The 17664-nt window shown below is 54.0% G+C and overlaps 1 protein-coding gene across 1 annotated transcript in view; it reads left to right on the top strand.

Annotated features, from left to right (window-relative positions):
* Nucleotides 1-17664, top strand: part of DUSP8 (dual specificity phosphatase 8) — a 32093-nt gene that overhangs the window by 2576 nt on the left and 11853 nt on the right. Inside the window, 1 exon segment of the mRNA XM_018076137.3 lies at nucleotides 3920-4058. Within this exon segment, the coding sequence (XP_017931626.2) occupies nucleotides 3920-4058 (139 nt within the window).

The raw sequence follows: 17664 nt of genomic DNA, 5'->3' as shown, positions 1-17664 counted from the left end.
CTGACGGGCCTCCCGCCCTCCTCCTGTTTCCTGCTCCCGGCCGGCCGGGGCTGCCGAGACAAAGGCGGCTGGCAGCGACGCGGAGCTGCCCGGGCAGCCAAAGGGCAGCCCCGAGCCCTAGCCTTGTCCCACTCCTCCTCTCCTGCCCTGGGCAAAGAGAGCTGAACCTGCACATCCTGCCTTGGTGTTTCTCAGGGTGGTGATGACCTTTTAGGGAAGGAGGCAGGGGCAAAGCATTTGGGCAAACCCCACTGCCAACTCAGCTGCTCCCGCCTGCGTGCTGGCAGGGGGGATGAGAGCATTTGTCTAATCTGCTTTTCCCAGGACTTACTCTCCTCTTTTCTTTATTGCTGCTAAGGAAGGGTACCATTAACAATGCTTCTGGGGGCTGCAGTTTGGGGTGATGCTGTGGGATAACAGCAGCTCCTGGCTTTTTTGGTGCAAGGAAAGGAAAGGACCATTTGGGAGGAAAGAAGAAATGGAGACATTAAAAAGCCCTTTCTTTATTTTAATTAAATGTGCCTGTGATACTACAATTAAGGCAGCTATAGCTGCCATAGCTGAGCTACTGCTCCCCGAGCTCCTGGTGTGGACCATCTTCCCATGGTGCTTGAGCTGGCAAATACTGCAGCAGCAATTCATCTCCCAGTTAGCAGTAGTTTCCCTCCACACAAAAATGGTACCAACATACTGCTCTGGTTGTTTTTTAACCCTTCTCCCAATACTGACAATAATAAACTCTCACAATAATAAATTCCAATAACAACTGGAATCATTCGACTCCTCGGTGCAGTTTGGAGAGCGGAGGTTATAGAAAAATTCCCACTTGGGGTTTTCACTAGCATTTCTGTAGGGAAATGTTGAAAATTTTCCTTCTTCAAGATCCCCCTGGAAAGTCCACTTCTAGACGGTTTCTCACTTCCTGAAATGGAGCTATCTCCAGAGCAGCTATAGCCTCAGTTTGAGGCAAGACGTGGGTCTCTTCGGGCGATGGGAATATTGATTTATTTGCATTAGGAGCATGGCTCTGCAAGCAGCTGTTTTGCTTGAGGGAAAGCCGGGGCTTATTTTTGAGCTGTGTGCCTGGCTGCTCTTTATGTTGATGGAAGCCCTGTTATTTCAGTGGGGTGATTCACTGTGTTTTGAAACAATATGTGGCTGAGATGTCAGTAGTAATTTGGATAATAATAATAGCTGGCTCTTATCTTAACCTGGATCACCTGTAGAGCATCATTATCCCTGCTTGGCAGCCAGGGAGAGGCGAAGCAGGGACCTGGGCTGTGTTGAAGCACCCAGTGCCGGGGACTAATGTCCATAGGGAAGTTACCTTCGGACAGAGCTGGAGAGGGTAATGGGGAGCACAAAGACAATGAATGGATGATCTCAGCCGGGGTTTGGTTGGAGTTGTTGGCTGGGTGGTCCCTGCTCCAGGCTGGCCATGTGCCTCTGGCTGAGATGTTAGCAGGGAGGAGGTTTGTCCCTGGGGAGCTGCTCTGGGGCACCTCCAGCAGTGGAGTGGGCCAGCAACTTTTCAAAGGCAGGCATGAGTTTGCAAGTCCCACTCAATATCTACTTGGAGCCAAAAGACTTGCTGCATCTTGGCCCCACTGTCCCTTGCTGGCTGGATGTGGGGACCTTGCCTGGAGGGTGATGCCTGAGGTTGGGTTACTTCAGCAGTCTTGGGATTACGGCAACCCCTTGGGAGAGCTCCCACCATGGAGGTGCTGCTCCTCAGAAGGATGCTCTGTTGTCAGCTTTGCCCCTGCCCTATGTCAACACCTGGCAGAGGCAGGAATCTAGCACAGAGTATCTCTTCAGCTCCTCTTCTGGCCCTGTTAGTTTTTAACCTCCCTACATTTAAGACCAGAGATGGGGTATATCAGGAGAGCATGAGACTAATAGAAGACCCATGGACCTGATTAAACATCTTTGTCCATTTCTCTTTGTGATGAGGAGCCAGGATACCAGTGCAGGCTCCTTGTGTGCTCGTCAGGACCATCCTACTGACATCCTTGTCCCAGCAAGCCACATATTTATTTTGCAGCCAGGCCATGCGAGGCCAGCACTTGTTTGGCATTTACATTGAGTGAAACCTTATAACTTTAATAAGATGTAAACCGTGTCACACATCTCTGCCGTCGCTCAGCAACCCTGTAGTAATGGCCCAAACAAAGCCTCCCCGTGTGGAGGGAACACTAAATCCTATTGTGGAATAACTCTGCTCGGCCAGAGCTGGTATCTCTCCTGTAGCCGCCTCAGCCTGGACTGTGCAGCCAGGATAAGCCCCTGCCCCACCACAGATCAGTCCCTGCCTCACCATGCTTTTCAGGAAGATGTTTGTGCTGGCATGGGGCTTCAGGCTGGGAACTGCGTCTTTGGGATGCATTAGGAGGACTTGAAGAGATAGCGGCCCTCTTAAGGATTGATGGGCTCCCAGCTCTGAACAGGCTTGTCAATCACCATGTGTTCCTCCAGCTGTGCTTGAGATGACCTCCCACAAAAGTGCTGATTCAGGGATGGCTAAGGAAAAGATGCTGGAGTACATCCTCATCTGACTTATCCCGGGTGGCTTCAGTCACTTTTCAGTGTCTTATTTTAAAATTCCTGTGTCTTTTTCTCTTCCCTCTCATCCTGCCTTTTGATCCCTCCTGTCATCCTGCTGGGGACAGTTTTTCTCTCCAGTGCCTGGTGCCAGGCTGGGGACAGGTGGGTCCTTTGAGCCCCCCCCTTCCCAGTGCTGAGCAGAGCGTGGTGCCCCGATGGGGATTTCTGTTGGTGCGGGGCAGTCCTTCTGCTGCGGTGCAGAGATGTGATGAGCTCAGCTAAATCAGTGCGCCCTGCAGGTTTATTTGGATGGTGCTCACGTTGCCGAGCAGGGAAGCACCTGCAGGAGGGTGTGAAAGCAGCATTAATAGCAACAGCAACCCTGAGTGAATCTGCTCTGGTGGTAAGATAGGGCTAGGCAGTGAGGGCTAGGCAGTGAGACAGCAAAAGGAGACAGGCGTATGTGAGTGGTAGCTTGTTCAAGAGGTCTTTTGAAGAGATTTTGGAGAGGGCTGGGCAGGGGGTGGGCAATGGGCAGCTCCAACACTAGCTGGAGAAGAGAGCAGCTTGCAGGCACATTCCTTCCTTCCCTGCCTGCCACTGCCTACCCCTCCTCCCAAGACATGATGAATGTGTCTTACCCCGCCGGCTGGGAGGGCAGGTGCTCTCAAGCCAGGCGCATGCCATGCACCCAGCTACTCAGCAGATGTGCTGAGCCGTGCCTCTGTGAGGACTTTTATCTTCTTTTAATGCTCCCTGAACATTCACCAAATGAAAGAAGATATTTGCCCTCTTTCAGCCCTTAGGGGTGATCTGCAGGTTTGGAGTGAGCTTCCAGAGTGGTAATGCCTACAGAGGTGTTACTGTGCTGGGCATGGTGTCTCCAGCCTGAGTCCTGAGGAGCTGTTGTTCCAGTTGTACTGATTCCAGCCACAGCACAAGGGCTGCGCTGGGAGCACCCCTGCCTGCAGAACCACTCCCCTCTGACACCAGCCAGGCTGCAGAGGAGTATCTGAGGGCAAAGGTTGGCTGGGGAGGAGGTGGTGAAAGAAGTTGCATCAATTTCTAGGATGCAGTAAGTAACAGCTAACTGAGGGTGGGCAATGGGGAGGAGTGACCCTATTTTGGGTAAGATGCTCAAAAGTGCTTGCAGTTGGTGGGGCTGCTCCAATGGACATCTGTGCTGACACACTCCTTTGTAGCTGTGGATTAGAGTCCCAGGCTGGCTGGTGAGCAAATGGAGATGGTGTGGAGCTGGAGTTTTCTGCTTGTGCAACCACTAAATTTATCATCGCTTCCCATGGTGGTGTGGACAGCACCATCCTCAGTGCTCAGCCTGTTTCTCTGATCCCTGTTTTTCACTGCTCCCCTGCAGGTGGAGGCAGAAGAGCACCAGGACGTGGTGGTCTATGACCAGAGCACGCGGGACGTGACCGGCTTGGCCGCCGACAGCTTCCTCTCCATCCTCCTGGGCAAGTTGGACAGCTGTTTCCACAGTGTCTCCATCCTCACAGGTAGGAGCCCTGGATTACGGCTTCATCTGACACTCGTGCCCTTAGCCTGGAGCTACAGAGCTGTGGCTGTTCACGTCAATGTACACCTGCTTTCCTGGCCACCAGCTGCTGTGGTGGAGGAAGGCAGCCCTGTGTGCAGACTGAGGAGGCTCGACACACGTTGGCATCACTGGGTCCTCCCCATGCCTTCGTTCCTTGCACTGTCCATCTCCCCTCCACTGCACCCACCGGCCAGGGTGAATGAAAGAGGAGGGTATGGTGGAGTTGTGGTGGCATGGATCCAGCCATCCAAAAGCTGCCCTTTGTTCTCCCATCCCTGGGTTGCTTCATCCCTGGTAAATGTTCCAAGGACCCGACCCCATTCAAGCACTTTGTTCCCTCTTGTTGCTGTCAAAAGGAGGGCAGGAGGAGAAATCCATGTGTGTGTGGTGGGAAGAAGGGGAAGGAGGAGAGGGGCAGAGGGTCATCACTGAGTGAGTCAGGGTCTGCTGGAGATGATGCTCTCCAGGCACAAGTGTGCAGGCAGGAGGAGGCACGTGCTGCCCTAATTACAGCCCTTCTGCAGTGCAAAATGTGAGGCAGGCGACTGATGAATGAAAAGGTCTGACCCATCAGAGAGGAGGAGAGAGAGGCAGCAAACTGCCTAAGGGAGAGCTAAAGCTGTCTTTAATTCCCCATGTCTGGGACAGTTGGATGTCTGCCTGGTTGGCTGCCTACCTCTGAGCTTTCTACCCATGGAGGGGTGGGCAGGCACTGCCCCTTGCAGCCCCTCAGTCCCACTGAGCTCAACCAGGTTCCTAAACAATAGCAAAAACACAGAGATGGGAATCATCTCTGTCCCTTAAGCCTGTCCTCGTCCTGTGGCAACTGGGTACTGCTTTGGGACTCACAGTCCAGCAGGGTAACAGACCCTGGGAAGGGGTAGTTGTGATGGGGAAGGTAGCACAAACAACGGGCATTCAGGGAGCCTTGCCCATGCAAGGCAGGGGTAAGTGCTGATGAATTAGAGTAGCTGCATTGTGATGGGGAGAACAGAGCAGAGAAACAGCGGGAATAAACCCACTGGTTCAAGGCTTTCAGAAGAAGGCAGGGACTACATGAAATCACATTAAAGCTAATAATTGTGGCCTGGGTTGCAGGAGCTCAGCTGAGGTCAGTGCTGGAGGATGCTGCCATGAGCTTGCTATGGCAGCCTGGCAGCCCCTGGCCTGCCCCAGCAGCCGTGCCTGTGGTTTCAAGGTCATTGTGGCATAAACAAGGGCACAGCTTGGTGCATGGTGCAGGAGAAGGAAAAGGTCGATTTGGTTGCGTCTGGGAAGGAACATGCTTAGTCATGGGGATGGGTCAGGGAACAGCTTTGGCGGCATGACCTTGGCACCCGTAACCCACTGCCATCTTCCCAGGGCTGGGCAGCGGGCCATGCTGTACGGTGGCTGCAAACCCCCACCCCAAGTCCTCCTGGAGCCAGAACAGGGATGGGTGAGGTGGCCCTGAAAGCCCCAGAGACTGTTTCTGCCTGGTGGGACCTTTGAAGTACCAGTGCACCCCAGCCACATGCCCAGCATACCCTGTGCTGGGTGAGCACTGGCAGCATGCCACCCCCTCGGCCATCAGCATCACCACCACCAAACTCCCTGCTAGCAAACTGCCGCTCCCTGCTTGGGAACACGCATCCTCCATCCTCAGGGTGGCCACTTCCATTGCGCTGGGCTGCAGGAGCCCAGACCCCCAAGCAGGAGTGTGGCTGTGCTAGGCACCAAGCAAAGCTCAAACCTCCCAAATTAAAACCGCCGCAGGGCCACCACCTCATGTGGAACGCAGGCCACCAGCAGGTGGAAAAAACTGGAACTGAAATGTAGAACACTGGGTCATGGCGGTGGTGCTTTACATGGAAATCCTGACTAGAAGTGGCTGCGCAGAGCTCCGGGGGAGGCTGGGCGCACTTGCCGACAGGCACAGCTTCCTCCTGCCTGCAGTGCGGGCAGCAACGGGCTGTTTTAGAGGCAGCTCTGGAGGGCTTGGGAAGTCTGGGGCAGGATGTGTGTGGGGGTGCCTGGTTCTGCCCCTTTGCCCTGGTGAGGTTTAACCCCTTGGTCTGTCCACTCTGGGCTCAAGCACCTTGTCCTGCCCCAACCCATTCCATGCCTCTAGCTGGGGGTGGCTTGTGACCCCAGCAGGTTGGCAAGAGCTGCTGAAATCTCAGCCTGTCCCTCAGTGGATGCCATCACCTCAGGGAACCCTGTCCTGAGAGTCCCCAATTCAGCATGGCAGCCCTGCACAGCCCCTCTGTGCTCCCCAACTCTCAGCCCCAGCAGATGCCAGAGTCCATCCAGCCTCCATGTCCCCACCTCATGTAAACACCACCCTTGGCCTTTCTTGCTCACCTCTAGACCAGCGACCTTCTGACCCTTGAAGCAGCTGATGGAGGATGATGGGTGAGGACAGGGGAGCTGGGGGTGGCAGGACTGGTGCCAGGGACTCCTTAAGGGTTAACAGCCCAGAGCAGTGATTCCAGCGGCTGGGAAGGAAGAATCTGAGTCAATTATTCCCAGTCTTGGAAATCATCAGCTTCTCTTCTTTTTTCCCTTTTTTTTTTTTTAATTGTGTAAGTATAAATAGTGCTGCTTGCTGCCCTCCATCCGTGGGAGCAGAAAGACTGTTGATTTATATGGTTTTCCTGACATCACATGAAGTGGTGGAAAACTGAATGGAGCCAACATTTTTCCTGCATTACGTAATGCCCCCTCCCTCCCAGCCCAGCTCTGCTATTCCTGCAGGAGCCTGACTGTTCTTTAACCTTTGTTTACTTCAGCACAAACCCTTGCTTTTTTTGCCTTTTTTTTTTGCTATTTTTTCTTTTTTTTTTTTTTTCCTTTTTTTTTAACTTTGCTTTTTTCCTCCCCCCTTTCTTCTTCCCCTTTGCAATCTCCTGCTTGGTTTTTATTAACAGCCATTATCTGCTTATGAAGCAGCAGCAGCAGTCTGGCTCCATTGCTCCCTGATAGCTCCCGCATGCCGGCTCTTGTATGGGAGCCTGGCCAGATCCGTGCAGTGGTGCTGAGCTGCTGGGTGCTGAGCTTCACCAGCTCCTCTCCATTTGTCCAGCTGCAGTGGGCACTGTGGAGATTTTCTTTTACTCCTGTTCTGTGGCTAAAAGCAACAGCTGAGGGCTTGGGATGCTCATCCAGATGATGCTCAGGCACCCATCCTGTCCCTACTTCTGGTCCTTCGGCTGAGCGCTGGGCTCTGCTCTCCTGCGTTTGAAGCCATGTTCCACATAGATTAGAAACCAGGGTGGAAGTGTGACCAGTGGCAGTGGTCCCCACAGGCTAGGCTGCTGGGGTTGGGACCCCCCTTGCACGACAGAGACTCTTTTCACTGTGGTTCCATGTGCTGGGGGAGCTTTACCATTGCAATATCGTGCTCCGACCTGAAACAGGCCCCTCAATTGCTTTCTGAACTCGAGTCATGAGCTTTTCATCTGGCTCGGGAGTGTGTGTGAGATCATCTTCAGTGCCCCCCTCCCCCCGCTTTTGTACCAATTCTTCAAGGAATGTTTAAATTTTCCAGTCCTGTTCTTTCTAAATTTGGAGCGTCTGTTTACTCCCAGGATTCGGAAAGAATGTAACAATATCATCAGCGACAAATCCCTCCCAGCCCTCCGCTCGCCATCCTCCTCCTCAGCGAGCGGGCTGGCCTCGGCAGCGCTGGCCATGACCCAGGTCCTTTCTAGCCCAGCGGTGCCATGGCCATCAGGCATGGCTGGAGAGAATTGTAGTTGCATGGCAGCAGTGATCTGGAGGGGGCTGAAATTTGGGAGATTTTGGGGGAATTGACGTAAGACAGGTGACTTCAGTGAAATTTGGGGGATTTTGGGGGAATCTACCTAAGACAGGTGACTTCAGAGCAGGCAAAATGAAGTAGTGAAAAAGAAAAGGGGATTTCCATTGCAGGAGCTGACTTGGGCTGCCCAGGCATGAGTGGGTTCAGCACTGAAGCACTGGCTGGAATTATTTTAGAAACAGGGACTCAGGGACAGATGATTTTAATTAAAAAAAAAAAAAAAGATGAATGAAAAAAGTCAAGCTAGGCAGGTGTGAAAGCAGCACATAGGTAGTGCAGAAAAGAGGGGGCTTGCCTTCAGTCTGAGTCTCAGGGGCTGGAAGCAGCATGTACATCTGAAAGGCAGGAAAAATACAAATGAATCTGCAAAGCTTGTCATGGCAGAAGCTGAAGCTAAAAGCTTGGTAAGATCCAGAATCAGAACTGAGGTGTCTTTACAAACCCATTGCAAGAAAAAAAAAAAACCTAAAACCTAAGAAAGAAAATACCCCAAACTGACACTTAGGTTGACAGTCACAAGCTCTCTGGTGGGAGTGGGGAAGCAGTACCCAGCTGCACAGGCTATTTGATGGTCACAGTCCTCATTACCCACTCTGGAAAGCATCACAGTTTCATCTCTTGACTTTGGTGTGTGAGTGTGTCTACTGGGGACACAGCACGTGCAGAATGCACTAGCTGGTGGATTTTGTCCTCTGACTCCAGCAGAACCTCTGCTCAGTATATGGGCCTGAAGATGCACATGTATGTCAAGCATTAAGGCTATTTCAGGTACCCTCAGGCTGTAATATCCAAGAGCACTGGTGGACTTGGCATGAATCCATCCAGATATACCTGCAAGGTTTTCCTTTAAAGTCTAATTACTGTCTCTGAACCTCCAGCAAGCACTTCTGTCCACCTGTGGACGCCTCCATCCCATACCATACTGTGATGAACCAAAAGAAGCAGATCTTCAGCTGGCAGGAGTATGGATATGAATGAGGTGGGCACAGGGGTGGGATGAGACAGGAAAAAGTGCTCATGTGGGACTCTCAATTTCTTGCTTCTCCCAGATTTGGGAGTTTTGAAGAACGAGCTTTGCAAATAATGTGACTGGAGCTTCTGGTTGTTCTTCATCTACAAACTGCCCACATGATAGTCGGGAATGGAAAAAGAGTAAGAAGGGGTGTGGAGGGGGTTACCCCCAGCTTTTCTTCAGGCTGTAGGTGGTGGAGTGCAGGGGGATTACCTGTGGTGATGTTTTCCTTTTGACTGTCCAGAGGACTGGAGGTAGGACACTGGTACCAGCCTAGTGGGAGAGGTGTTTTTTAAAAAAACAAATGATAACACAAAGGTTTGTGATTTTTACAATCCTGGAGCTTTAGGTAACTCTCCAAACCTCCCTCCCTCTCATGCAAAACATCCCTGGAGGAGTTGCTTTCTTTCCTACAGCAAAGCCATCTGGGACCACTTTAGCCTGGGCAGCAGTGTGTTTTCTTGCCCTCTAGCCCCCCTCTAGTGGGTGCTGGCATCCAACTTCAGACACCCAGCCCAGCAGGTGCCCTAGGGAGTGCTCCTAGTCTCCACAGTCCAAAGCATGGAGGTGGAGTAAGGTGCCCCCTTCTCACCCTCAACCACAACCAGGAGATGCCTGGGAGGCTTTCAGCCCCGGAGGGACCAGTGACTGCATCTCTGGGAAGGGTTAAGCCAGGTCATGTATGTGCAAGGCTGATTGTATTCCAGACCTATGCTCTAAACCTCCCTGTTTAGCAACTGCTGTCGTCAGACAACTTGTTTTCCCGATTCTATAATTACCCTGAGGAGCTTCCCCTCCCCCTCTGGCTGCGTTTTTAACCATTGGACCCAGAAAAGGCAAGCAAAAGGGTCAAAGGCAGCGGGGGACAGAGGAGAAGGGGCTTAGGGAAGAGCAGCTCTCTGGATGCTATGACTTACAATACTGCCATGTAATTTCATTTCTCATTTCTGGAAAGTCGACAGAAGGAAGGCAACTTCCCCGGTAAGAGATCCTGATGGGCAGGAGTCACTGCCCAGTTACAGTTTCCTTCCTTTTGAGAAACTTTCCTCCCCTCATCCACCTCCCCCTTTCCCTGGGCCTGCGCTGCATGCTTACAAAAGGTCATCACTGGCAATTATTATAAGGTCCCAGTGCTGGGTGGGGAGAGGAATCGCTGGCCGCTGCCCAGCTGGGCTCGTGACAGGCTATAGGTGCTGTCATGACAGGGTGTGTAGGTGCTGAACAGGGACTCATTCTGCTCTGTGCCCTTGCAGGCGGGTTACATGAGTCTCTCCAAGCCATTGCAGCAGATGTTTTTCAGGGGGTGCTGTGGCAATGAGAGTGAAGTGGGGCCCACCAGACTGGGCATCTCTCCCTGGGTGATTTAGTAGACCTCTGTCTACTAAATAGGGGATGGAGGCAGGATGGGTGACAGCCTGGCCAGGAGGAGCACCTGTGAAAAGGGGCAAAGGGGCAGCAGCTGATATGTGCAACGTACTCCTGCACTATGGACATTGCCTTTCATCTCTTTATGTGCCAGATGCCCCCTGCCCTAGAACTAGGTGCCAACCCCTATCCTGGCCCTGGCAAAGGGGTGAAGAAAATGGAGAAAGAGCAGGGAGGAGGATGGTGCCTGGGGAATGGCAGCTGCAGGTGGCATCTCCATGTGTCTGGACTTCTCACTGGTGGAGGAAGAGGGTTGCTGACTACTTGTGCTCACTTGTCTTTTGCTGAGGATCAGAGGGATGTGGGACACTGGTGAACCTTCTTCATTGAAGTCTACTTTGTGGTGTCATGCCCAGCTTCCTACCTGGGGCTACCAGTAGCCCTGAACTGAAAACTCAGTCCAAACACATCCTGAAGGAACCTGGCATTACCAAAATAATTTGTGCCCAGGGCTCTTGCAAGCCTGAGGAAGCTGGGCAACCAGAGGGCAGCAAGGGGAGGCAAATGCAGAATTTTGCACTTCTGGGTCAGGGCAGGTTGAGAATTCCACCCCCTAATTCACCACATGCTTCATGCAGCATCCCCCTCTTCTGGCACAGTGTGTCCAGCCAGCCACTGCCCCTGCACGACCTAGTGACTCCAGTAGAGTCGTTAGGTTCACCCCAGTAGACCCCCAACCACAGCCACTGGAGCGAGTCACAGCTGAATCACCCACCAGCACAGGTAGAGCACTACTGGCACAGTGGTGGTGGGATGTGGAGGCACCTCCATTGCTGAAAGACACTGGTCACCAGCATTATGTGCCCTCCCTTGTAGTGACAGGGGTGGCAAATGTGGGGGACCACAGATACCCTGGAGACCTGCTGTGGTAACCACTTCCTGAGCATGGCTCATGGGGGAAGGCTGCTCCACTCTCTTCCAGCCTAGTTGGAGCACGCTTTGAATTTTATCCAACCTCTGACCCACATCTGATAATAATCAAACCATATTTGTTACAACAACAAGGCTCGTTAGGAGGCTGGCTCCGCTCGGGATGGGGGGGAGGAGACAGCACTTAGTTAATGCCAATGACCTCATCTCATGTGATGTCATTCAAAGGAAAAACACTGAAGTCACTCACATATGGCTCAGCCTGGGGTTTTTCAGCCCATAAAGCTTCAGATTTTCAAAGGCACAATACATGCACCCCTCCCCTCCCTCCTCCACTTACTATAATCATGAATGATTTTCTGGAGGCCTGAGCTCAGACCAATAAACTCGTAAGGAGCTGTGTGGAGATGTATTAAGGAGTCATGTGCTTTGGAAGCAGAGGGACAAGTAATTTTCTCGCCCAGGACAAATGCAAAGAAGAAAACACATCAACCTCACGCACTTCAGAAGCCACTACTGATGGATAGACCCCAGTAGGACTAGGAAAGCCCATTCCTACATGTCCCCTCTTGCTGGAGTTTTGCATGTGAGAAGGCTTTCAGAGAGGGTACATCTCCTCCAGACCAGGTCCTGCTTCACTGGGAACAGGCAGATAACTCCATCTGACACAGCCATGCACAGGTGTGAGCAGCCCAGTGCCAGCCTCTTTTCCTGCCAGCTGTTGAGACCCATTCATCTCCAGCTGTTTGAAACCACTCCAGGATGAGCATCCCTCCTGGGTGATGCTCTCAGTGGAGACATTAAGGGGAAAGATGAGCTGGTGGTTAGAGACCTGCTGTCTGGTCCCCAGCTCTGCCCTGCAGCAGAGAACCCCGAAGAAGTTATTTAATCTTTTGTGGCTCAGTTTCCTTGTTGAGGCATTGCCCTTCTTGACGCTGGGGTTCAGAGTTAAACATCACCCAAGGGATGCCCGTTATCCCGCTAGGAGCAGCCGTGGGGTGCCCTCACCGGACAAGGGGACAGCAGGGAGCAGGGATGGAGAGCAGTGCTGCATCCCCCCCGTCATCGCGGGGGTTTCATCATGCACCGCCCTGGCAGGTGCTAAAACGAGGTGTGGGCACGAGCTTCCTCCCACCACATTCCTGTTCCCGTATTAACTGCGCGGGGCCGAACCCCGGCGTGGTGCAGCGATCCTGCCGCGGCTGCTCGCTGCGGGGGGCTTTGGGCGGGCGAGAAAATCGCGGTTGCGCCTTTAAGCAGGGAGCGAAGCATATGTCAGCCCGGCGTTGTGCTGCGTGTCTGTGTGCTGAGTAAGGAATGCGGCCGCATGCCTGACCCGTTAGCTATGAGCGCGGTACGGGCGCGCAGCGAGCGCGGCGGCGGATGGGGCGGCTGCTCCCGGGCTGAGCTCACTCGCGCTGGAGCAGGCGGCGAAGAGGGGGGCGGACGGGGAGAGGGGGCTACGCCGGGTCCCCCTACCCCGCACGGGTTTTTTTTAATGCTTTTTATTTTTTCAGCCTGAAGGCTGAAGCCGGGGGGAGGCTGGCGTTGCTCTGCCGCAGGGGCGCTTTTTTGGTTTTTTTAGTATTTTGTTTGCCTGCCAGCTGTTTGGCGACGGTGAGAGGTGTCCCCGCGAGCCGCAGCCCAGCTGCCTGGATGCCCGTGGATGTAATGATTGCTCCCTCCGAGGACCAGTTCTGGACAGACATGCGCGAGGGGCAGATGAAGCTGAAAATAAGGGTGCGGAGGATGAAGGAGAGCAGGGACAAGAGAGGTTTGTCAGCCGGCCTGGCGCCTTTCCTTCCGATGGGGACGGAGCGGGAAGAGAGGGCTGCGCCGCCGGAGCCCTGCCTTGCCCGGGGGCCGGAGATCGCCTTTGCCGAGCGGCCAGCGGGGAGCGGAGCGCGGTGCTGGCGGTACAAAGAGCGCGGGCGGCTGGCGAGCGGGGAGATGGACGCGAACGGGGAGCGTGCGGAGGGGCGCGGAGCGGACCGGTGGCCGGTCGCCAGCCAGGGGCGATGGGTGCAGCGCTGGCGGAGGCGGCCGGGCTGGCACAGGAGCTGCACAGAAGAGGGCAGCTCCTTCAGGCAGGTGAGCGGCTGCCTGCAGCGGGCAGGAGCATCTGCAGCGGGCCCAGCGTTAGGCAGCTTTCCCATCAGGTGCGGGAGCCGATGAGACTGCCTGGCCAGGGGGGACCGCTCCCTGAACCCTTCGCCGTGCAGGCAAGCTTGGGGAGAGCGTGGATGGAGCGGAGAAGGGAAGGAGGAAAGCTGAGGGAGCCAGGGTAGGATCTGCCGCCAGCATCTCTGCTCCTTCGGGCGCCGGGTTGCGGGGGGGGAGGGCACCGCGCCCCGGGCAGAGGGCAGTGCGCGGGGAAAGGACGGGCGAGGACGGCGGGGAGAAGAAGGAGCCATCGGCTCAGGGCGCTGCGCTGCTGCCCGCACCCAGGCAGCTGCCCGCCGGAGCCATTTCGCTCCACTAGCGCTGCGCTGCCTGCCCATCTTCGAGTGGTTTCTTGTAGAAAGGGGGTTTGCAGTGTTTCCACTCCCCAGTGCCAGGGCGAAGGGCAAGTGGAGGAAGGGGATATTAACTGGTGCATCCTAAAATCATGCCGAGCCTGGGATGACCTAGATTACCGAAGGGTTGAATCAAGAAACTTCCCCTCCATCACCACTTAAAATGGGAGGCTGCTAAAAGTGCTTGACAGGTTTTTGTGGCATGAAGCACATAACCCAGTGATGGTGTCATTAGTAATAAGTCACTCCTGGAAATGACACATTTTTCTTTACTTAGAACCAGTGAGGCTGGTCCAAAGCAGGCACAGTCACCAGAGGAAAATCAAGCCCGACTCGAGGAGTGTATTCATGGTTGTGTGGGCGGAGGGCTTCCTTTCTGCTGCTTTTCCTTTTTTTTAAGGATATTTTCCGCTCCTTTGGGAGAATAGGAGCGGGGTCTGGGACCAGCCTGCAAAGCATGGGGGGGCTGGCGCAGGTTGGGAGGCAGCAGTGCAGTGTAGTAGCAGATGGGCAGAGGCTGTTTGGGGTGACCGTTGGGGAAACAGGGAATGCATATGAATCCATAATAGGGCTGATTCATCGGCTTTCTCATCCCTACTGCCTGGAGAGAAAAAAAAAAAAAAAAAAAGAAAAAAATGGAGCCAGCAGTGGGGTGATGAAATTTGGTGCCAAGTGAGGGGATGGTGAAACCTGGGCAGGGGAGTGGGGGGGGGGAATAAGGGACTAGCTGAACACTGCACGTCTCTCCAATGCACTGAGATGGATGGAAGTATAAGAGCATCAGCCAGGAGAGGGCAAGTTGGCCAGGCTGCAGAGCACCAGGATTTCACCAGGCATGTGGGAAGGATGACATGCAAGCAAATGGGCTGTGTCTGTATCAGGCATCACTGGCAGGGATAGGGAAAATCAAAGGGGACTACAGTGTTGAGAGGGAAACAGTGAGGATGGAGGCAGGGGGAATATTCAGAAACGTCCTAGGCAGCAGGAAATGCTGACAAAGCCCCAGAGCTTCCTGCAGCACAGTGAGTAAGGATGGCAGTAATCGGTGTTTCATCACGCCACCCAGCTTAGCTACCGGCACCAACAGGGTCCCACCCAGCACAAGAGCCAGGGAAATAGCGTTTTTAAAAGAAGGATTATCCCAGCAGCTCTGGAGGTTGGCGTGCAGCGTGCCTGGCCCCTCCAATTTCTGTCCATCAACCTGCCACAGAGATGCTCAATCAAACACTCAGGCTCATTGCCATAAGAAGGCTGAGCATGATACAAATGAGGGCTGGGGTTTTGCAGGTCCCCCCGGCTCTTGTCATTTTTTTCTGTACCTCCATCCAGCAAGGTGGTTTAACACTTGGAGATGGATGTGTCAGGGTGCTGAGAGCAGCACGTCCCCTGGAGGCTGGGGTGATAAAGAGGGGGCATCCAGGCAGCATTTCGGCCACAAAGACAGCACAGCAGTGAGGGAGCCATGCTGGCGTGGCGGCTGCTCCAGCAGCAAGCCGAGGCGCGTGCTCACTTGCATGCCCCACTGCTCCTTGCCACGTGCCGCCCTGGCAGCAGCTCTCAGCCACCACAGGCATTTTAATGAGAGCTGGGCAGAGCCTGGCCTCTCTCAGCCCCCTCAGCCACCGGGAGCTTTAGCGGGGCAGAGGATCTCCAGCACGCGCACAGGCGCAAAACCCGGTGGTGGAGCTGCGGTCTGCCACAGAAGCTCCAGCAGCTGCACAGGGAACCGGTCTCTGAACAGCTCTGGCTGCTGCTCTTTAACACTCATTATAGGAGCAATGAGGGTGGGCTGTAAACCTCCTCTTTAATACCCCTGTCGGTCTCCTGCCAGTTCCCGGTGTGAGAGCTGGGAGTGAGGAGTGGGGTGCGGCAGCTGCTGGCCCAGAAAGGGTTTGCAGCTCCGGCTGTGCCTGTTCCCCTCCTCCTTGCTGCCACAAACTGATGGCACAGCAGAGTGACATGTCACCTCTTCTTCCCTGTTTCTTGATGAGGAGCCTTTGAGCCCATGATGCACATGGGAGGCTGGCAAACAGGACATGCCCCTGCTGCTTGGTGTGTCTCTTGGGGGATATTTAGGAGACTTATGGGGTTAGGGGTGTTCAAGAGACACGTGACTCTCCTGAAGAGCAGTTTTGGGGTGAGGCAGGTGCCCTGGGCAGCCCTTTTGCAGCCTCTTGCCGTCAGAGGGGCACAGTGTCAAGGCCAGAGCTGTTGGGTTGTTTCACAGGACTCTGAAGGAGGTGGTGAGTCCATGGAGCTGGAGATGAACGGGCAGTCTACAGCCATCAGAGCAAGACGAGAGGGTTTTCAAACCCCATCTCCACTTTACACCTCCAGCCTAGAAAGACAGCCTTGGTGCAGGGAGGGACATAGGGAGCAGCAGGGAGCTGGGATATCCTTGCTTCATGTGTCCCACACCTTCCTTTTATCGCCAGCAACATCTTCCCTAACATCTCATGCAGCTTAATGGATTGCAAATCCCTAAAGCTGGGGCTTACCACCAGAAGGAAAACAATGCCACACCACATCCCTGTCTCTAGCCAGGACTTTGTCACCTTCCCTGCATCATCACTGTTGCCCAGCCTTGGCAGAGAAGGGAACAGCTCAACTTGCAAGTGATAGATTTTGCCTGAGATGTTGTCAGTGACCCAACCATGAGTTAGATGTCCTCAGAGACCACCTGAAGGTGACAGCCAGAGCAGTGGAGGGGGGTCCCCAGGTGCATCAAGGTCCCAGCTCAGCAGTCCAACATCTCTGTCCTTCAGCCTTCTGATCTCCTTCCGTGTCCGTCAGCCCAGTGCCAGCGCCGGGGCTTTTTGTTCATTTTGATTACAGCCATCTCAGGGCCATACACACACAGTGGTGCAAAGAGAGACTGGCAAAGGGCATCCCCACTGTGCTGTTTGCTGCTCAAGGGGAGAAGTCACAGGGCTTCCCAACAGTTGCAGCAGTGCTGGTACCACAGGAACCTCTTCAAAGATGCTACTGGCATCTTCCTCCTGGGCTAATGAATGGGCTCAGGAAGGATTCCCAGGCAGTCTGCCTTCCCTCTGCAGCATCTGTTCTCCCAGTAAATCCAGTTTCACTGGGAGATTATCATAGATGTTCAGCTGGAAAATGTGCAGAGGTGAGAGCCTGGTAAAGATGGGGATGGGGGAGAAGTTGTGCAGTTTTTCCACCATGAGCTTGACATCACTCAAGGTTTTTGTCTCTGGGGGCATGGCTGAATGAACTCCTCAAAGCCTGGAGGATGATTTTCACCTCGTAGCCCTCACAGAACGTGCCTGATGCTGGTTCTTGGGTCTTCCTTCCTCCATCTTAAGCAGGAGCAACGAAGGCATCCCCACTTCTGTTCTGGTTTCCTTCTCTTCTGGTTCCTACTTCTCCTCCTGGGCACCCCTTTCTGCCTCGGGTAATTGGAGTGGGCAGGAAGACACTGTTTTTTCTAGGGAATGGTTTTGAGAGCCCTCAGGAGTGCTGGAGTCATGAGTGGTTCACTGGGATGTGCTGCACGAGGACTAGCTCCTCCCCAGCAAGCCCTCACCAGGCTAGAGGGGAGCATCAAGAAGAAACCAGAGATCCCCAAACACCCACTCCATGACAGATACAAATCCTTCCTGTAATTCCACACATGCCAAGAGAAAGGACACTCCTGGCACCAGCACTGTGAATAAAAAAGGAAAGGCTAGAAAGATCCAGTGCTACCCTGGCTCCTCACCTCACTGGGCTCTGCTGCTCTCTCCCAGCAAAATCTGGGATCCATGGCCTGTGACATAGAGTGGGGAAAGCCCAGGTATCAGCTGGAGCCCAGCCAGGGACAAATGCTGCCTTTGGGATTGTTTTGAAGAGCTGCTTTGCTTTCTGAAAATGAAAGGCATGCTGGAGCAGCCAATGCAGGGTGGGGTGATGTTGGGATGGTGTCGGGTACCCGGCTCCATCT

This window comes from Manacus vitellinus, unplaced genomic scaffold, assembly GCF_001715985.3.
Source record: "Manacus vitellinus isolate BGI_N305 unplaced genomic scaffold, ASM171598v3 scaffold_30_pilon, whole genome shotgun sequence".
NCBI classification, from domain to species: Eukaryota; Metazoa; Chordata; class Aves; order Passeriformes; family Pipridae; genus Manacus; species Manacus vitellinus.
Note: the sequence above shows the minus strand (reverse complement) of the source record. Positions and strands in the feature narration are given on the sequence as shown.